This window comes from Apodemus sylvaticus, chromosome 8 (assembly GCF_947179515.1).
Source record: "Apodemus sylvaticus chromosome 8, mApoSyl1.1, whole genome shotgun sequence".
Classification (NCBI taxonomy): domain Eukaryota; kingdom Metazoa; phylum Chordata; class Mammalia; order Rodentia; family Muridae; genus Apodemus; species Apodemus sylvaticus.
This window is the reverse complement of record NC_067479.1, coordinates 39,826,693-39,849,387: the sequence shown is the minus strand read 5'-3', so window position 1 is coordinate 39,849,387 and position 22,695 is coordinate 39,826,693. Positions and strand designations below refer to the sequence as shown.

Sequence of the window (22,695 nt, the reverse complement as noted above, 5' to 3'; positions counted from 1 at the left end):
CACTCGTTTATGGAGGCGGAGTCTGCATCTTAGTGGTTAGCATGATTATCCTGGGTTCAGTTCTCACCAGCATGACAAAGGGAGGTGGGGAGAGGAAGAAGATATTCACGTAAACACCAAAGTGAGAGTCAGTGCAGTAAGTGTATGTGATTGAAAGCAAACAGAAGGACAGTCAAGCTAGCGCAGAGCAGAACCCCAGACAAGGTACTAACCCTGTCTCTGCCTCCATACCCTCAACTGTGAAATAAACAATAGCATCTACTCGACGGGGAGAGAAGCTACTGGACCACCTATGTCAGAGTTCCAAGTTACTGTCATTTTCTAAGCACTAGGCTGCTCAGGCTCCATCAATGATGGAAGGTCCGGTCAATGATGGACCGCACGTGGAATGGCATGTACTGCACGGCCTACGTGTGGAGCAAACTATACCATTGTGGTTTATCCAAGTCCATACCTAAGGAGGAAATCACCTCGTTCTGTGTGTGTGTGTGTGTGTGTGTGTGTGCGCGCATGCGGATCACTCATGCGGAGGTCAACTTCAGGTGTCTTCCTCCATTGTCCCTCACCTAAGATAGAGTAGATTCTGAACCTGAAGCTCACAATTCGACTAGATTAGGCTGGGTTTAGCGATATCTATCTGCCTGGAGCTAGGTGTCATGACTATACACAGCACTGCTAAGAAAAATTCACATAAATCCTTTTTCTTTTTTTAGATACTTATGTTAAAAAATGTTCCTCTTAAGATACTTACTACTCGGGAAAATATACCAACACTATACTTCAATGTTTAAATTGTTCATGTCAAGATCTATGTCTCTTTCGTTTTCACACACCTCCCTTATGTGGTGCTAAGCCAGCACTCTGGACACTTCCGGTGACAAACATCCTGACTGCGCTCCTCTTTGCACTGCCTGGCAGTGACGCAGAATCCCAAACCTGGCTGGTGAGGTGGTGAGGCTTTCATTAATAGTGGCTGGTACTGTTATCATTCCTTTACCACTGACTTGTGCATTTGTGTACCAACTGTAATTTTCCAGAAGACTCATTTGACCTCACAGCTAAGGCATGAGCTAGTTTAGAAGAAGCCCTACTACTAACCTGAAAGGAAAGCAGGCATGCCTGCTTCCCAGTTTTAAACAGAATTTCTCTCAAAGGCATGCATGGCATTTCAACCTGGGTTACTTTAATTAGCAACTACATTTTTCTAGCAAGCCCCTGTGTCATTATCTGCTTTTCCTCTTTTTAAAATATGCAACTCATGCTCAAAGAATGAGAGCTGATTTGAATGATTCAAAGTTGACTAACAATTTGTAATTAAACAAAATTTTTATATTAATATATTGACTATTCCTTTTCCCAGCATACACACAACAATTGAATGTATCTTACCAGGTCTAGCTCTTATGTTAGCACCGTAAACACATTCTTAGTATGTGCTGGGTTTGGCATTTCAAAGATGTTAATATAACATGCCAAGATTAGTACATAGTTAAAATACATGACAAAGAGAAAGTTGAAGACAGCCTTACCATATCATCTGTCAGGGTTCTAATATTTAAATGCTGCAAATGAAAAAAAAAAATCAGTTAGTAATTTATAACAGCTTTTTTATTTTAGTTAATGAGTACATTCTATAACGTTAACTTGAGGTAATTAAATTCCTGACAGTACAATAAAAGTATATTATGTATTGTTTTAATCTATTTGTCAAGAATACAGACAAAAGTTACTTTGCATACAATATTTTTAAATATTCACAAAAATCTCTTGGGTTTATGAACCTCAAACTAGAAACCTAATAGGGGTATGATAACTATATTCTATCAATTAATAATGAGTTCTATTCAATATCCAGATTCATACCATAATGATATAACGAATTAAAAATGACTTTCAGAATTTTTTGTATTATAAAACACTGTAACTTTAAATTTACCATTAGTACGCTGCATAATAAATAATGCAGTTCTTTGCTGGCTTAATGAACTTAAATAATTCTAGGAACTTTGAAGAGTGTACTGGAATGATTATCTGCATCTGTAAAAACACTCTGATTTATCACCAGTGGTGACAGTAGACACTTTTCAATTTCATTGTAGCTTATTCAAGACCTCTCTGGCTGATTTCTTTACTAGACAAACAAGGCCACTTTAGAAAATGAATAAATTAGTTTCACACAAAGCATAGTTCAAAAGAAAAAAGTATTTAGGAAAAAAATATCTGTTTTAGTAATCAAGTGCAGGGCAGCAATTTGTATTCAGATAGTTGTGTTCAGTTTCCAATTCTCCGTGCTTATTCATTGGAGCATTAGAGCTTTCAAAGACAGAAAGGGTCAAGCATTTTTAAACAGGAAACTAGATCTATTCATTCACAGTTACAAAGCAAGATGTGCTAACAATTGTCATCTAGCACGTGTTACATAGTTAAGCCTGACATTTATTGAACAGAATAAAATTTGCACTCATTTTGATCTCCTGAAGCAACTTTATATCCATTACTTTACCATAATGTCCTCCACATTGTCTGCCTTCACCAGCATGTCCCTTTCTAATGGGGGTGGGAAGATGTACCGGAAAGAAGCATAAACTATGCACACCCAGAGAAGGAGGCCAGCTAATGGACTGGCCACTCCACTAAGCTCCAGCCCCAACTGCCTGCTGAATTAAAACAGCTCACTGTGACCTGGGAAGAAGCAGGGATGAAGCTGAAGAATGGACTACTGTTGAAAATCTTGGTACACAAAAATATGGTTTTTAATAAAACTACTGTGTAATCATTAACAAACCTGTAAAGTTTACCACCAGTGGCATCCCAGCGACAGATACTACAATTAAAAACCAACTACACAGTTCTCAAAGAAGGTGCAAAGCCTGCCTGCTCTATGTGACCCTTCCTAAAAAACAGGCATATGCCCATTGACCTTGGTTAAATAAATCTACCTGCATTGTAATTCTACCACGGGAAGTAGCACCCCAATTACAAGTCAGGCAGCTGCTAAAAGGGGTCATTTCAAGCACCTGTGACAAAGGAGGAGACATCAGATTCTGAGAGGAGCATGTCATATGCGCTAATTCTTAACAAGCAAAGTCAAGGAAATCAAATATAAAGCTGGAATCCTATTTAGAATAGTACACAACCTACTTAACACAATGGAAACACTACCAACAGGAGTTGTTTCAGGAAAACACAATAAAAGTGATAGGGATTTTTATTTATTTTATTATTTTTTATGAGCATTAGTATTTTATCTGCCCCATAGCTACATGAAGGTATCAGATATACTGAAGCTGGAGTTACAGACAGTTGTGAGCCACCAAGTGGGTACTGGGAATTGAACTTGGGTCATTCAGGAAGAACAGCCAGTTCTCTTAACCACTGAGTCATTTCTCCAGCCCCAAGTGAGAGATTTTTAAGAGCAAACAATAAAAACAGACAATTTTAAGAGAAATAAAAACTTATACCTATAGAGGAGGTATAGAAGAATAGAAGATCACTATGTTGGTGGTACCTGTAATCCAAACACTTGGGAGGTAAAGAATAAAGAATTAAGAATTTAATGGCCAGTCTCAAATACATATCCAAGCTGAAGCCATTCTGGGCTACAGAAGACCACATGGTTTTTGGATTTAAAAAAGAAAAAGTCAAAATAGAAGTCATATAAGAAACAAAAGTCACATCCTATGAAATCAAAAGATGCAAACACCCAAGAAAAGCACATGCATATAACTTCATAGGCCAAGAACAATGACAGCCTTTTAAATTAGAATTATATGTTGAATGTGTTATCACATAACTGTAAATCCAGTACTTAGGAAACTGAGGCCAAAAGACCACAGGATCCAGGCCAGACTAGACTACATTGCCAAAAGAAGCCTACGCAAATAAACTGTACACACAACTTTCATTTAAGTGGACAGTAACTCGTGTAAAAATCAGGTATCTTTTTCATCTTTCTTTCTTTCTTTTTTTTTTTTTTTTTTTTTTTTTTTTTTGGTTTTGGTTTTTGGTTTTTGGAGGCAGGGTTTCTCTGTGTAGCCCTGGCTGTCCTGGAACTCACTCTGTAGACCAGGCTGGCCTCGAACTCAGAAATCCGCCTGCCTCTGCCTTCCAAGTGAAGTAAAGTGAAGTAAAGGTGTGCGCCACCACTGCCCTGCCTTAGTTTGTTTTCTTAAGCTACCTCATTGCAGTGGTTTCCAATGTAATTTAAATACTTGTTTAAATTTTGATATTTGACTATGCAGGTATATATAAACCCAGAAACAGCATATTATTAAATACATCATTTACACACGGAAAAATGTGATGAATCAAAACAGTCACAAAACAGGGGTAGGAAAGAAACCTCAGGAGCTGAAGGGAAGAGAAGCGGAGCAGAGCCTGCAGAAAGAAGACAGAGCTCACTTGGGTGCATCGGCCCAGCTCCTCAGAAGACACCTCCCTATCGGTTCTCACCACCACAGGACAGGCTAGGAAGCAGGACAGGCTAGGAGGGTCCAGAATGGCGGCAGAGGCAAGGGCTGAAGACCAGCCTGAAGATACTGACTGACGAGGGGACGGCTAGAAACCTGACTTTAGAAATCTTTTGCAATAAAAATCAAAATAAAGTCAAAAGATGCTTCATTCCAAAATGTGACATTCTCAAACATGGCACATAGCACTGGCGATTTCCCCTAAAACTTGTAGCCCTTCAAACCCAAAGGAAAAACACAGAAGCACTACTCAGCAAGTACAAAAGTTGTAACAAAAGTTGACAACTTTCTATGTGATACTTGACTAGTGTGGGGGAGGGGGTGTCTGTGTGATGTGTTTATATGTAGGTCGTGTGTGCACATATGCATGCCACAATAGGCATCTGGTGGTCAAAGAGCAGCTCCAGGTGTGAGTCCTCACCTTCCACCGGATTTGAGACAGGGTCTCTTGCTCACCGCTGTGCTCACCCAGCCAGCCTGACCATGCCTCAGGAGAGTCTCCTGTATCTCTCTGCCCCCACCTTTGTGCCACACACCAAGGTGAAAACCCCAGGAATTATAGACTCACAGTATATCAGCTGGCTTACATGTGTTCTCTGGATCCAAAGCCCTGCTCCCAACCTGCACAGGCAGCACTTTACCCAATGAAACATCTCCCCAGTCCTCAATGTTGATATTCAATTGGAGCTTTATCACTGTTAAGCTCCTACTGTCTGGAGGCCTGTGGATCTGGCTCATACACTTATGAAATGAAGACTATCTGATGACTTAAAATTGCAGAGAGCAAAAGGCAAGGACTAGCTCAAAACCCTCAGAGAACTCTGTGGAGGTCTGACCTTACTTTAGTACATAAAACCAAAAAAGAATCTCCTTACTTGTTAAGGGGGAAAAACTGTATAACAAAGACTATATTATACTGGTACTAGAGGTGCTGGCTAAACAAGAGGCATTTAAATGAAGCACGTGTGCTTCCTAGCCAGAAACAAGGCAAAGTAAGAACTGCATGTGTCAATCAGCTCATGAGCTGCACGGGCTGCATCTACTTCAAGAATGAAAAGCTAAGGCTTATTAAATGGATGCAGCTAAAAATACCATGGGGGGAAAAAAAAACAAGCCAATAGTAATTATTAGGGTTGTATTTACTGATGAAAAAGAAGTAAATACAAACTTTAAAACATACAGTTTTAGAAATGAATGTGACTTTTTACATTGGGTGTGTAACCTGATATGTACATGACGCTTTATGGCTCTGGACCAGGAGTGCATTGCTGATACTAAAATACACACAGCTCTGTACACAGGACCACTGGTAATTGGCTAACTGGTAACCGAAGGGCATAAAGATACTTTTCCTAAGCCAAAACCTCGCCCTTTCCACATGGTCCTATGTTCAACTTGCTAATTCTATTTTCTCCCTTAAAAGTAAGGGGCATGACTTCCAGAGAGGTAACAATGCTTTCTACTAATGACAGTTCCTAGGACAAATGGTCAAGAGGGTCACCGTGGAATTAAAAGAGAAAAAAGAGGCTTTTATAGGATTTTCTTCAAAAGAACATAGGATCCAAGAGAGAGTGAAAAAGAGTAGAAACAGAACATAGGTCTCTATACTCCCATTTAAGCAATGCATCAAAACTTTTATTGAAGATAAGGCATGCTGTCAAAAGATAGACTTAGAACTTTCAGAGCACACCGCTAAATGCTGTGACTATCAAGAGGGATGAAGACACAGTTCCTCCACCATCAACAGTCACAAGAAAAATAACAAAGTCAGATAATATACAGACAAAGACAGACAAATACGATTATACAAGGCACCACCATGCACATTCCAGAGGAGTGTGCAAAGAGAATCAACCTATAGTCCAAAACCTTAGCAATCCTTATAGTTAGGACCTGCAGCCACCAGACCTTGATGTCATTACGAGCATGACAGCCATCAAGTATCAACCTAGCAGGACTAGATCCAATGTGTTATTTTCATAAAGCCAATTATGACACTTTTTACATTTGTACAATACAATTTAATCCAGTCGCTTTCCATCATTTAACAGGCTACTAAATGGATTGGCAGCAGGACACGGTTTAAGAACACCTTCAAGGCTGCCTGATTCAAGTATACAGCCCATAAACTAGACCTTGCAGATCAGCTTGTTGGTGTGCACAGGCATCACACCACGCCTGTGAGAAATAGATTACAGAGCCCCAGGCTCCCAAGAGCCTTGTCCATAGGTCTACGGTGGCACTTAGGAACTCATGTGCCCACTGTGCACTCTGGTAATACCGATGCTCACCCAGACCCACACAAGACACTGACCATCCAATGCTGCCTCCGCCTGCCTCTCAATCTTTCCTAGATGTGTTTTAAAAGATTTGTAAACAAGTCACTAGAAAGGTATAGAGAAAAAAAAAAAAGATTTTCCAAAAAGTGAAAAACAAGGAGCTAAAATAGTTAGGGCAGACTCTGACATCAATAAGGAAGAGGAACCAGTTAATCCCTAAGAGCACTCAACAATGTCAGCTGTGTAAAATGAACTACCAACTCCCACTCTTTCAAATGCTCATCCAAGTGCTAAGGTACATTTACTCTAGGGGAAGGGAAAGGGAGCTGGTTGGAAAGATGGCTCAACAGTTAAGAAAGAGCACATACTGCCCTCCCATGCAATCAGGCTGCTTGAGCCCCTCTAAGCTTCAGTCTCAGGGATGCTGTCCACCATTCTTAGACTCTGTGTCAGAATGCACTCTCATGCTGCACAGATCAACACACACACACACACAAAATCTAAAAAGCAAAGTAAAAGTCTTATAAAAGATTACATCTAATATCTAAATAGGCACCAGGGAGCTGGGAGACCCCACAGCCTTCTGTACATAGCCCTCCAGGAGAGTGATCTCCCAGCAGTGCTTTCACTTCTGAGCACAGAGGTGAGATCTCCACCTTCTCTCTGGAGGGAACCAGCTAGGGACACACAGGGCATAAGATCAGTGGAGCAGCTGGGACAGAAGTCTTCCCGCTGCCATTTGCTCCAGGAAGCCATGAGACTCCACAGCCTTCTGTGCATAGCCCTCCAGGAGGGATTGATCTCCCAGCAGTGCTTTCACTTTTGAACTCAGAGGAGTTCACACAGGCTTACAGGCCCACAGGAGGAACAAACTACAGCCAGTGACAATACCAACTAGCACCAGAGATAACCAGATAGCAAAAGGCAAGCACAAAACCCTACCAATAGAAACCATGGCCACATTGCAACATCAGAACCCAGTTGTCCCACCACAGCAAGTCCTGGATACCCCAACACACCAGAAAAGCAACAGTTGGATTTAAAATCATATCTCATGATACTGATAGAGGTCTTCAAGAAAGACTTAAATAACTCCCTTAAAGAAATACAGGAGACTTGTTCTGGAAAGACTCAGTGAAGCAGTATAGGGCAAAACCAGAACAGGGAAGTGGGAAGGGGTGAGTGGGAGAACAGGGGAAGGGAAGGGGCTTATAGGACTTTGGGGGAGTGGGGTGCTAGAAAAGGGGAAATCATTTGAAATGTAAATAAAAAATATATCAAATAAAAAATTATATAATAACAAAAAAAAAAAAAGAAAGAAATACAGGAGAACATCAGTCAACAGGTAAAAGACCTTAAAGAGGAAACACAAACAACCCTTAAGGAAATACAGGAGATCATGGGTCAACAGGCAGAAACCCTTAAAGAAGAAACACAAAAATCCCTTAAAGAATTACAGGAAAACACAAACAACCAGGTGAAGGAACTGAACAAAACCATCCAGGATCTAAAAGTGGAAGTAGAAACAAAGAAGAAATCACAAAGTGAGGTATCTCTGGAGATAGAAAATCTTGGAAAGAATTCAGGAGTCATAGATGCAAGCATCAACAACAGAATACAAGATATAGAAAGATTCTCAGGTACTCAAGATACCATAGAAAGCACTGACTCAGCAGTCAAAGAAAATGCAAAATACATAAATCTGATAACCCAAAACATCCAGGAACTCCAGGACACAATGAGAAGACCAAACCTAAGGATTATAGTTATAGACGAGAGCAAGGATTTACATCTTAAAGGCCCAGTAAATATCTTCAACAAAATTGTAGAAGAAAACTTCCCTAACCTAGAGAAAGAGATGCCCATGAACATATAAGAAGCCTTCAGAACTCCAAACAGACTGGACCAGAAAAGAAACTCCTCCCTGCACATAATAATCAAAACACCAAATTCACTAAACAAAGAAAAAATATTAAAAGCAGTAAGGGGAAAAGGGTAAGTAACTTATAGAGGCAGACCTATCAGAATCACAGACTTCTCACCAGAGATGATGAAAGCTAGAAGATCCTGGGCAGACCTCATACAGATCCTAAGAGAACACAAATGCCAGCCCAGGCTACTATACCCAACAAAACTCGCCATCATCATAGATGGAGAAACCAAGATATTACATGATAAAACCAAGTTTACATAATATCTGTCCACAAATCCAGCCCTATAAAGGATAATTGATGGAAAATGCCAACACAAGGAGGGAAACTACACCCTAGAAAAAGCAAGAAAGTAATCTTCCAACAAACCCAAAAGAAGATACCCACACAAACATAAAAATAACAGGAAGCAAGAATCACTATTCCCTAATATCTCTTAACAACAATGGACTCAACTCTCCAATAAAAAGACATAGACTAACAAAATATTTCTCATGTAAATCTTCAATTTTATCAGAAAATGCTTATAATTCCCCCTTTTAATTAATTTAGTAATGTTTTTGTCTATCATTTTATCTGCATTATTTTTCATAATCTTCAATTTTAATGTCTTTCTATATACTTCCTCTATTTTATCAGAAATGTTTTCAATGTAAATCTTTGATTTTATCACAAATGTTTCTAATTCCACCTTCAATTAATTTAGAAAGTTTTTATATCTACCATTTTATATGTAAAATTTTCCATGAAATAGTAAATTTTAATGTTTGTCTATTTATTTCTTGAATTTTACCAGAAATATTTTCCAAGTAAATCTTCAGTGTTATCTGAAAATGTCTGATAATGCCACCATCAACTTAGAATTATCTTTATGCCTATCATTTTATCTATATAATTTCCATGGTAATCTTTAATTTTAACATGTTTTTCTATATATTTCTTCAATTTTATCAGAAATATTTTCCATGTAAATCTTCAAGTTTATCAGAAAATGTTTATAATTCCACTTTCAATCAACTTAGGAATACTTTTATACTTACCATTATTATATCTATATATCTATTTTCCATGATAATCTTCAATTCTAATATGTTTTTCTTCATTTTTCTATAACTTTATCAGAAATATTTTCCACATAAATCTTCAATTCTATCATAAAATGTTTCTATCCCATATTTCAATTAATTTAGCAATGTTTTACATATCTACCACTTTACTCTTTAATTTTTGATGAAAATTGTCAATTTTAACATGTTTATCTGAAATATTTCCATGTAAATCTTTAATTTTATCATAAAGTGTTTTTATTTCCCTTTAATTCCCTTTCCAATAAAAAATTAATAAATTTTTTTAAAAAATAATAATATCTAAATAATTATACCACCAAATGCTGACATGAGATATCATGGTAACACACGCCAGTAATCCTAGCATTCTGGAGACAGCATGGGCTAAAGAGCAAAACTAAATGCAGACACAACACTCTATGGTTCACAAAATATGAAATGGCAACTTATTAACCGAGCAAAGTAATGCCTGCAGGGGAAAAGCCAGATCAGTCTTCCCCTAATTACATCTGTGGTTGGAGAGGACGCGTTGAAGTATTGTTCATATTTGTTTTGAAGTCTAGACTATTCCTTTACACAGGTAACAGGAATGTGGACTTTCACCTAATAACATTTCTAATCCACATGCCTGTGTTTATCTTAATGTCAACACCAATTATAAAGAGTATGGAAATAAAATCTTACTTCTAGCCCTGTCACCGAACACACCTACCGGGTCATGTCCCAGGCAATCACAGAGCTACAAAACAAATGTGAAAATATCACTCTGCAAGGTCTCTGGATTTAACATCTCAAAAAGGTACAAAAATAGCACTGTGGCTTTCCTACCCCTCAGGGCAAGACTGAGGCTGGTCCTCTGACAACATGAAGGAAAACTTTTAAGTTGCCTGCCCTTTGTGTAGCTGTGGAGCATGTTTTCAGTCTGCACAGAGAAAAGTCGGAGAGATGTTAGGGATTTCTCTGCAGTCTCTTTTAATCATTCATTCACACTGTAATCCTGACTGGCTCAGAAAGACAATCACGACGTCCCTTAACCAGGCTTCCCTTTTGTCACAGAGGACTATGCCTTCTCTTCCATAATCTCAATTCTGTACAAAGAGGAAAGATCAGCATTTAGAAGGCAGCATCCAGGAGACTCCAAAAGAGGCTAGGAAAAAATGCATTTTAGGATGGTGAGCTGAGTTTTCAGTTTGATCAAAGCATATCCCTGCAAAGAAGGCCTACACCTCCAGAAACAAACAGCCAAAAAGAACAACTTTTGTTCAGACTTCCTTATGATATTATGCATCACTGTATCTGGGTACCTAACAAGTTATCATTTAAAAAATTCAAATATAACTGTATCCTTCTCTGAAGGAACTCATTCAAAAGCTAAATACAGAAGCTAATTCTAATAATGCAATTTTAAGTCCTATTTTCAGATGTTTCTCTTCAGCTGCGCCTGTTCTTTAAATCTATACTGTCGGATCAAAAGCACTTCCACGGTGCATCCAGGGAAAACGCTAGTCAGGCCTCTGAATCGCTTTACAAAATGGGTTCAATTCTAGGTTAAGAGCTGCGTTCCATGAGGGTTTCCATCGCGGGACGGATGAAAGGCAAGGCTCTGCTCTAGGGGAAAATGACCTGGCCCCATTGCATCCAACACACCCTAGCGCTCGCTCACCCACGCCCCGCAGCCCCTGTGACAGCGCCCACTGCCTACTAGGCTCTGGTCCAAATCAGGAATTCAGAGTGAATATTGCTGAGGCCAACACAGCACCACAGATTGTTTCACATACACTTGAGGAGGATTCTGCTTCTATCCCAACATAACCTGAAGGAAATTTGATCAGACTGAGTGGGTGAACTGAGTAAGACAAAACCAATGCACATTCTCTATAACCTGCGAACCCTGCCAACGCTCATACTGAGAAGCGGCGCACTCAAGGGGATTAAACACATGTGTGCGTCACTGTAATACTACCATAAAAAAGCTAAAACTGCCATCAACAAAGATTCCCAAAGCAGGAGAAAAAATGAACCATAGTCTTAGTGCACAGCAGGCCTGCTCTCCTGGACACGCAGCAGAAGCCAGGCAGTCGAGAGCAAGAGCGGCAGCTAGACACCATGTTGTAGGACAGCTCGCTGGGGCCAGCTATGAAGAAGACCGAGAGGTCAGGTGGGCGGCCTTCTCACTTGTAGTTAAATGATGCACATCTTGATCACCCAAGTCACACCATGGTTTTCAGTTCTGAGGCTCTTAAGAACCAAAATTACTTTCCTCAGTCTGTTCTCGAAACTGATTAGGTTATTATCCACATGCAGCTCTGAACACACTCCATGACAGACAGGCTGAGGTGGGTGCGGGGAGCTGCCCCGCTGTAATCTTGTTGATCACTTAACTTGCAGTAACAAGCTTAGTTCACCTGATTAATGAGAAGACTGGGCCCAAATGACGTTAGATAGGGAGTTGTGGGTCACAAGATATGATCTCAGAATTCTGATTCAATAGCCCTCCTGTGTGGCCAGACAACACAGCAAAATGCTTACAATTTGGTACATGGGGTAGGGTGCATTTAAAATGATATGCAGATCATTGCAATTTTATTGATGTACAATTTTTTAAAAAGGCAGGAACCACAGATGCTTTTGTTTATCTAGGATGTGAGATTTGAGGCAAGACTTTCATAATCTTACATATTAGCCCAGCTACATGCAAGGCACACATTTTTACAGTAAAAAAGGCTCTATAGATTCTACTATAGATAATACTTTTCACACTGAATCAAAACTAGTGTATGTTTTGAGAAATAAAAATGTATGCATTAGTAAAAAATAAGTGGAGACTTAAAATATGTCTAATAAAAATTTTAAGTAGATTTTTAATAGGCTGGATTTTGATGCATATTTTCCAGTGTGTCAGTATATATTAAGCACATTATTCATTTGTTTTCTAATTCACATATAAATTAACCAATCTCAAAAAGCTCCTTGGTTCTGTGAATTATTGATGTTGTCACCTGCTAGAGACTTAATTCCAAGAAAAATATACGAATCACTGTATCACAAGCACAAATCCTTTTGACACAAATTCAATTTCTGTGGCAACAATAATATATTGACTTAGCTTATTTTTATATTTTATGACACTTATTAATGGTACATATAAAAGAAATCTATCATTTTTTCCTTATTGTAAGCATACACGGCATCATGCCATCTTGAGAAAGTTAAGGTAAACATCGACATGCTGACTCGACCTGTTAATGCAACAATGTAAATGAGAACAGGATTCCAAAATATAAAAAGTGGGAGACAGGATTCCTGAAGACTTTGTCTCATAATATTGTTTCCATCATACAATATAACCAGATTGTCAACATGTTCATGACATTATATTAAATATGAAGAGTACTTCTTCCCTCCCCAAGACCTTATAGCCAAAGTGCTACAAATTAAAAATTAAAAATCCAAATGCAGAACTGGGGGAGGAGTAAGTCCTCTAAACATCCAGTGACAAAATAGGGTTCCTACCTGCTAGCTATTTCTTCTTAAGCACCTGCTAATTAACATGCAAATCTCATAGCAATCATCTATGACCAAAGTCATATTTATAGCCATACATAAGTTAAAGCTTGTAATACAGATCCATTCACTCTTCTCAGAGAACATCATAGAATATCCATTTATGTAAATGTTTATTAAACACGGCTATATTCTGACAAGGTGTTCAGCAATAAATAGAGTTTTATGATTTCACTGTTTACCCTAGTAGAACTTACTTTCTATTAGTGAAACAGATCTTTAAAATGCAGGTAAAATTACAGAAAACAGTGGAAGCTTATGAGCATTCTGTGAAGTGACAAGTATTGTTGCAACCATAAAGGAACACTAGGTTGCACAGTGTAATTTTACATATGAGAACCTGGAGCTAGAGAGAGGAGTCGATGGTTAAGAGTACAGGCTTGCTCTTCCAGGAGACGCAGGCTCAATTCCCAGCACTCACAGGGCAGCTCATATCCACTGTAACTCCAGTTCCAGTGGATCTGACACTTCTGACTCCTGCAAGCACCTGCACACCCACCTGCGGAACCATGCAGACACACACGTAATTTAAAAATATGGGAACTAGGACTAGGTGAGAGTCTGATGAGGAAATGACATGTGAGCATCATAAGGACAAGACACAGGTGGGCTACAAAGTTACCTATCTGTATATGGGAACAAGATTTTCAGACGCAGGAACAGTCAGAGCAGGGCTATTAAAAAGCAATATGGCTGGAATCAAGTAGCAAGCAAGTCAGGGTACAGATAGGCTCAAGCACACAGTGAAGGCAGGAGCAGCTCAGTCCTAGACCAACTTAAGAACGAGAGCTTTTATTCCTCTAGCTAGTCACAAATACTGTGCATGTTCCAAAAACACTTTACACATAATCAACTTAAATAATACATAATTTCAAATCAAATCACTATATTATGTAAGTTACATGGTGGGCGGTTGTTCCTGTACTTAAATAATCATTTACTTCAGGGTCTTTTATGCAGCTTGTTTGGCCAGAGACATTTACTGCTTGTTTGGTTATGCTTCCAGAGTCATTTACCAAAGACATTAGAAATACTCCCCAAACACTAAAAGCCAATAAAAGCAATTTTGGGACAAACTCAGCTAATTCTGTAAACAAAACTGGCTTTTTAATGTAGGATTAGTCCAAAGGGCATAAGGAACAGCCAAGCTTGTTTAAAGAAAAGAGGGTAAGGGGAAAATCCTTGACAACAATTTAAAGATAACTCTGAAGAACCCTTAGACCTATGAGCAATATTTCTTAGAAGTTCTCTTGACTTCACAGATAGCTCTGGCCACGAGGACTCTTGGAGAGCCCCACACAGGCTGGCACTTGTCCCAGCTCCAACACCTTCCTCTGCAGTTACCAATCCCCAAATTACTGAAGCATCAACAGTTTATCCTCTACTCAATATTCAATACATAAGCTTTTAACCTTTCTAAAAGAAGATACCCTAAGGAGAACATATGCTCCCACTGGGTATCAGAGTCTTGAAACAATGGATCGCCAACACCAAGAAGTTGAAACTCCCTAGAAATCTCATGCTGAGAGAAGGAAAAGGGGAGGTCTGAGATTTTACACAGTCAGATCAGCTCGATGGACAGACTGAATCAAAGGCACGGATGGTGGGCAGGACCACACTTTGACAACAGCAAACTTATGCATACGTTCTACCTAACCTTCACCTAAGTCTCATTTCCAGAACAAAAAGGTGGACTTGGAGAGGACCAGTCATGGAAGCTCTTTTCTCCTCTGCTCAACGTGACAACATCAAATCAATCTTCCCTTTCACTATAAATTGGGTCTTCCGTGTGCCTACGGAGGAGCCTACCTGATTAGGGCTGCCAGAACCCAGGTTCTAACCCCAACAGGATGGCAAGAACGTCACATCAAATGGACCAACCTCTGCTCCTCATTCTCTGAACTCTGACTGAGACTGCCAGGTCCTGCCCCTCTGCTCAGGCTGCTTCCAGCATTCTGCATGCATTCCCACTCACCCTTCACACACCCCTGCTTCAGCAGGGCTCCCTACCGTCCTCTTATCAAATGTATCCCTACACAAATAGCAACTTTCTATGAATTATGACAAAGAATGTCAAACACTCCTACACCAGCATCCTGTGCTGATACCCACCAGCTCTGTGACTGTGGGCATTTAACTGCCTGAACCTCAATGTGTCTCCCATACTTAGCGAGTCGCTGCCCACACAGTCTTTGCAGAAGACTTGAGAGAAGCAGCCATGCAGGTTACACAGCACCTCAACCAATTTCTCCCTTCCTTTCCCTAAGGTTCCTAGCACAGATCATGTCATGAAAGTTCTCATAGCAAACTTTAGCAGTGTCTCCCATCTGAGGCCCTGGAATCATTCTCTAATCTGTTTTTATCCTGACCTTATTATTATATGTATGTCAGCTTGTGACCCACTAGGGCAGTAGTTCTCAACCTGAGGGTCTGAACCCCTTTGTAGGGGGTGGTGGTGATGTGAACACGTAGCTATGTGAACTAAGAGGAATGAGAGTCACATTATTCAGAAGAGCAAAATTAGACTACACGGTTGATGAGAGAGAAGTGAGAAGGTGCTGACTTTCAGTTCCAGGTTAGAATCCACCATGAGGCCTGGCAAGCTTTTGTTTGATTCCTGGAGCTATGCACTATGACCTTACAATTCCCTTTTCCAGAGCTTAAAAGAGATGTCACACACTGACCTGTTTCTTTAAGCCAAATGGCCGGACACTAAGAATGCAAGGTTGCTAAATGGCCCTTAGGTTCCCATATGACACAGCCTACCTTTTGTCATCACTGTGGCCACTACTTTCTGTATACTGACTGCAATTACTAATACACCAATCCACCCCACAAGCCAAATATCCCCATCTCAGGGATCCGAAAAGTGAGTAGCACAGAAGTGACTTGGCAGAGCTGGAAAGTGGGCAGCCTAAGAATGGAATCAAGGTCAACTTAAATCAGGCCTGGGCCTTCCTTTCCCACTGCCCCTTGCAGCTATGACAGACCACAGCAGTCATGCCTCCAGAGACAGTAAGGATGAGGCAGTTTCTGAGTTAGCGTCAAATGAATAAGATAAGCAGCACTCCGAATGGATGGTTATTCAGTTGGAACACCACCAAGCATCAAGGTGGAAGAACTTAAGGGAAAGGTCTAATTCCTGTAAAGTGGCCAGCATTAGTAAGAACACACTTTATGAGGGAGTTTCTGCCTTTGTTTGATGAAGTTGCTCTCTGAGGTATATAACAAAACTAAAATGAGTATCAGAGGTTTCTTTACTTCTCACATAGATGCACATGTGCTTTATGTGGCAATTGCTTCCTAGACAAAGCTTCCCTCTTGATGAGAAGCTCAGTAAGACACAATATGGTAATTAAAAAGCTGAAACAAATGATGTTCTCAGGCAGAAGCAGCTCTAACCTTCCTCACGCTGCAACCCGTTACTACAGTTCATGTTGTGGTGATCCCAGCCAGAAAATTATTTCCTTGCTATTTCATAACTGAAATTTTGCTACTGTTATGAATCATAATGAAAATATCTGTATTTTCTAATGGTCTTAGGTGATCCCTGTGAGAGGGTAGTTCCACCAGGTTGAAAACCTCTCTTCTAAAGGGCAATGAAAACAGTCTATCTCGGGAAGCGGGAAGTAAATGACTCAAAGGCTTCAAGAAGCCCCTATGGCCCGCCCTCCCTCCCTACCTCCCTCCCGCCCTCCTTCCCTCCCTCCCTCCCTCCCTCCCTCCCCCCCCAAGCACATGCCTGCAGACCAACCCAAGCACCCCAGAGATCAACTGAGCTGCCTGGGATCTGCAGAGCATCCCAGAGGAGCCACAGACTCTCCAACCCACCAGCTGCCTACAGGGTGCCAGTTTTCATGAGCTGTGACCCACAATAGGGTGGGCTTTGGTGATGTGCCTGTCTCTCAATCATGTCTGCCCCTGTAAGTAAGCACTCATCTACATTCCTGTGAGTAGATCCCAATAAAACTAACTGGTTGAGCATGTGGGACTGGTTTTCTTTGGTATATCACTGTTTCCCTATCTGGGACGAGTAGATGTTTGTTGATGCCCCTGGGATAGAGTCACAGGATACTACTTAAGGTTTAGTGCAGAATACAATCCTATAAACTATACCTTTTCTGATTCAGAATAAAGCATAAGTCATAGAAATAACCACATTCCAACATAATATTTTAAAAAATGACACCTCAACAGCTAAGAAAATTAATTTTTAAATTTAATAGTTAGAAATTAAACTATACATGTCTTTGTATAGTTTGACTAGTACTTTTATTTTTCTTTGTTTTTCTTTTTTGGTTTTTTCAAGACAGGGTTTCTCTGTATAGCCCTGGCTGTCCTGGAATTCACTCTGTAGACCAGGCTGGTCTCGAACTCAGAAATCCACCTACCTCTGCCTCCCAAGTGCTGGGATTAAAGGCGTGCGCCAACACTGCCCAGCTTATTTTTATCTTCTAAATTGTTGAATCACTTGAGCCAAATCCAAAAGAGTACACACTTGCAAGGTGAATACCAAAACACAGCAGGAGAAGCACCATGGAGTTCTTCCTCTTACTTCAATACTAATAAGCCTGAAGAATGCTTCCTGTGTCTTTAGATCTACTAATCAAGCAAGGTACAGACAGACAGGAAGCCCTGACACTACCCAGTCACTTGTTGGGCCTGGGATACAGAGACCTGTGAAGCACAGAACTTCTCTTGAAGGAATTTAGAGCTCTCACAACCCAGCTTCATACAAGTTTGAGGCCATTACCTCACAATAAAAAAAAAATAAAATAAAATAAAATAAAATAAAATAAAATAAAAAAGGCTGGAGAGAGTTAAGAGCACTGATTGCTCTTCCACAGGTCCTGAGTTCAAATCCCAGCAACCACCTGGTGGCTCACAACCATCTGTAATAAGATCCAATGATCCAATGCCCCCCTCTGGTGTGTCTGAAGAGAGCAACAGTGTACTCACATAATATAAACCTTTAAAAAAAAAATAAAAAATTACAAAATAAGCTTATACATTTATACAAAAGGATATTACATCTACTGATGAAGTTAAAAATAGTGTTGATAATAATGTTTAGCACAATCACTAAAAAAGGAAAAATAGAAGTAGTGTGCATAGAGTGACCTAATAGTCAGGGCCCAAGTACTCTGTTCATATCAAGGCCTGTTCCCTCCTGGGACACCTCAGGAAGGTTCCCAAGGCTCTTCAGATCTATGTAAAAGTCCTGCCTTCAAAGTAGTGTGAGGAGTTAGTGCTGGCAGTGCCCAGAGCAGGGTCGGAGCAGTATAAGGTGGCTGTCGTAAGGATGATGATTAGCCTACAGTGTTTAAACCTGTACTACTGGAGCATGAGGTCAAACAGCAGGGAAGGTTTCCACCAGGAGGCAGCAGCCAGGTTCAGCACGGTGACTGCCAGCTTCCCCCACTAGAGTGCAGGTAGAGTAGAGATCTGAGGCAAGACAAGGGAGTCAGAGGTCATCTATCTGTGGTTCACCATACGTGAGGTTGTAGGAAGTGAGGAATGTGAAGGAATCCTGGATCAAAGAAAGCTCCAGGGTTACCTTTATGGAGTCAAGGTTGGGTAAGAAGCAAATGTTGACAGCAGAAGCAGGCAGGGAAGGAAAGAGAAGCAAGGCCAGGCCCAAAGGCTGAGAGGAAGAAAGGAAAAAATACATTCAGGGCCCGAACTTCAGGACACGGAGCGCCTGGACACAATCCCTGTGGAAAGGACTGAGGGGAAAGACGGAATGAGAGGAGACAAAGGGAGAAAGTAAAAGACAAAAGTCAAAATGTTCACTAGCAGAGCTCCTGAGAGCCCCTCCCTCCCACACGGCCCTGCATGGCAGGCTGTGTCTCACAGTGATGAGGCCTCCGATACTCTGATGTGCCCCTGAGAGGTGCAGCACCAGAAGAACGGGCGCCACATCTGCATTGCTAAGCACTCTGCCTAACCTGTGATCACAATCCTGACCACTGCTCACAACAATCCACACGCAGTGGCCATTTCCAGCTCACCAACAGGAAACTAGAAGTTCACACACAGATCAAGAATTCCAGCTTAAACCTAAACTGTTAGAGTGGTTATGGCTGGGGCATAGACAAGTCAACCCTGAAAACTTATGGTAGATTTTACACGCCTTTGCCCAGTATTTCTAGAACCTTTTATAAAAGGAAACAGACACTGAAGATAGCTGAATTCCATTTAAAGGTATATTAATCGTGAATGAATGAAGAAACCAAGTGGTATAAAGTTCCTGGAGTAACTGGCCTCTCAGTTAGGCAAGCATTCAGATTCTATAATCCTATACCAGGCAACCCAGTAAAAGTGACCCTCAGGCTTATGAGCATACACATAAAAGAACTGACAGCTTATTGAAGGTAGCATTATCAATAAGAGCAAAACACCCTGACGGGAGGCTGAGTGAAGTTAGAACATGACTTTAATTGGAAACCTTCACCCTTTATAAAGAAATGAACCTGTCACATTGGGTTTCTGGTTGCAGATTCTGTGTACTCCATTTTTTATATTCATTTCTCAGGCTGCCAAATTATTCACTAAAAATGAATTGTAATTGTCATTATGAATTGAATTCTAGCGAAGGTTTCAATAAACAAAAACAGTTTAATTCTAACGTCCATAATTAATGTCACCAAAAAAATCTTTTATTCAAAAATGAAATGTTACAAGGTTTTACTTTATGATACAAATAAACAGCCTACCTTGAGAAGATGAAGAAAAAAAAAAAAACCCACATCCTAGGGAAATAGCTCACAATAAAATTACCCAAGTAGACTAGGAAGGAGTTCATGTCTAGAATGCCAACATTTACAAGATTGAAGCAGGAGGATCAGGAATTCAAAACCAATCTTTGCTATGTACTGAGTTCAAAGTCAGTTTAGACTACACTAGACACTGTCTCAAATAAAACTACTTTAGTCAAATAAATACACAATTATGGATCGTACAATTAATCCAGGTAACGAAACTAAGGGTTTCAAAACATTCTGCAGCCTAGCTCCTGGGAGGAAGCAGTGGTACTCTGAGCGGGTGCTTCAGCTGTTCTCGACCCCGTGAAGGTGCGACTCAACCTCATCTACCTGAGCCCAGCACACAGAATGCCCTCACAGACACAAGAACTCATAGCCCCTCTCCTTCCTCCTTCCTCCCCACTATTTAATACATACCATGATGCTCAGTGATTGGGAACAAAGAGAATACTAATTCCATTCACAGATCAACTTAAAATAAATAGTAAAATCAAAATCTGCTTTATAAAAAATATATATATTTTTGATTTTAAGCCCTGTAAGACCTCAAGGAAATTACAAGGAGATAATATGAATGAAGGAGAGAAAAAGGACATTTCCACAGGATTTTTAAAGCTTCCTGGTAAAGTCTCTTTTATGATTAAATATATAAAAATATATTTAAGACTGCAAGGTTCTATTTTACCCAAGACACCTATTAGAATTAACTTTCTGACACAGCCTGTATACATCCTTCCCTACTGATTAAGTGATGATAACATTTTTATCTCATCATTAAAACAAAAAACCATGCTGGAAAACTTTTGTTTGATTTCAGTACTTTAAATCCAATAAGAGTTTCAGCAACAAATCATCAATCACATTAAACTAAGGAAGTTGCTAATTTGCATCTTAATGGTTTTCTGGTTTTGTTCTGGATTCATATGTAAATCTAGCATAGTTTGATAGCTACAAAAGATCCATAAGTATACTTATACTCCACTTTATATTTACTCATATATTAGTAACATTATTTTTATTATCATTCAAGATGATTCCAATTTTCTTGGCTATTTCATTTATATAGAGGTTTCATAGTTCCATTGAGTCTCAGTTTACAAATAAGTAGCACTGCTCAGAACGCTTTAGAAACCTGTCCTAACCACAGTCTAGTGAGCTAAAATACACTCCTGCTCACAGTCTAGTGAGCTAAAATACACTCAGAAATTGCGCTACTATTACTATAGCAATCCTAGCAAAAGCAGCCAACCCTCTACAGAGCAAACACTGAGAGGTAACAGCCAGGAAGCACTGCTCCACTAGGCCTATACTAACTTTTAATCTGCAAAATTGCCCTGCTTTCCTTGTGAAGGAAGGAAGGTTCCTAAAGAGGCAGCCACTGCCTGCGACTGCCCAGCTAACAACTGGCACAGCTGGGATCCAAGCCCTGAGAACGGGAGAAGTTCCTGCACAGGTTATCCATGTCCTCCAAAGAAAAACAGTAACAAAGAATGGCAGGGAGCTGTGCAGAGAGGAAAGTCCACAGCACGCACTTCCGGAGGGTCTGCAGCAAGGGAACTGGAAACTCGATCACTTCGGCTACAAAGGAGAACGGTTTTAAACTCTCAAATTGTCTCCTAAGTTAATAATGACCACTTGCCTTGCAATTTGAGAAAAATTGCTCCCAATGGTAAGGTGTTTCAATGCTATCCTGCTGCTACCTAGAAGACATTACCTTTGTAGATGCTGTTCAAAAAGAGCTCGTGCTTTGATCCTTAATATCCCATGAAGTAAAAGGTTATGCTTAATCTATATTTTATAGATCTAAAAGTCAAATGAGGCTCTGGGATAAACAAGCGCGTGTGTGAAGTAAGCATATTCCTCAGCACTCACTCGACTCTGGTTTAGATGACACTATGTGCTTAAAGACAACTCCATTAGTGGAATATCTTGTGAGGTTTTTTTTTTTCTTGTATTACTCTGCAAACATAAACAAGTTATATACATGTTAATTTACATTCTATATAAAAAGCCCATTTTAAATCCAATTTATAAGGCAATAAATACATAAAGATCCTAGGACACAGCAATAAAGTTATGCCATAAAGCAGAGTTAATTCAAGGCAACAATAATAAAAGCATGACAAATTTTAGCATTCCACCAACTGCACAAAGGTGTTTCAGGTAACATCTGTTCAGAAGCAATTGCTAGATGTGATGCAAGGTTTCACAGTATAATAAATGTACGTCGGTTTGCTTGCTTCATAATTAAAGACATGAGCCTTTGAAAAAAGCAATTAAGCCTTGCTCTAAATCTGAGACAATCAACCCTATGCCCACCCATCCTTACACTCAAAGAAAAAGATCCAGCCCAGTCTCCAAATACCAAATACTGCACATCTCTGTTCTCAGCAGCTAATTGTACTCCCAAAAAAGCCACTTGATACAGTTTTCATAACTCATACATTTAAAAAAAAATAGTGGAGGGTGGTGATCTAAGGACCAAGCATGGATTCCTTACAGCTATAGCCTCTACCAAAAGACTAACCTCTAAACCTCACTATTCCTGTCTAAAGTTAAAGAAAAAAGAAACTGTTCTGCTTTCTTTGGGAGAGTTATCTCTTTGGAAGACTGGGTTCTAT

At 39.9% G+C, this 22,695-nt stretch overlaps 1 protein-coding gene across 2 annotated transcripts in view; it reads right to left on the bottom strand.

Annotated features, from left to right (window-relative positions):
- Diaph3 (diaphanous related formin 3) overlaps nucleotides 1–22,695 on the bottom strand; it is a 495,795-nt gene that overhangs the window by 467,256 nt on the left and 5,844 nt on the right. Inside the window, exon 2 of one of the 2 annotated variants that reach the window (XM_052190840.1) lies at nucleotides 1,530–1,562. The exons of the other annotated variant lie outside the window; for it this stretch is intronic. Within the exon in view, the coding sequence (XP_052046800.1) occupies nucleotides 1,530–1,562 (33 nt within the window). The remainder of the gene's footprint in view (nucleotides 1–1,529; nucleotides 1,563–22,695) is intronic. 2 annotated transcript variants of the gene reach the window in all.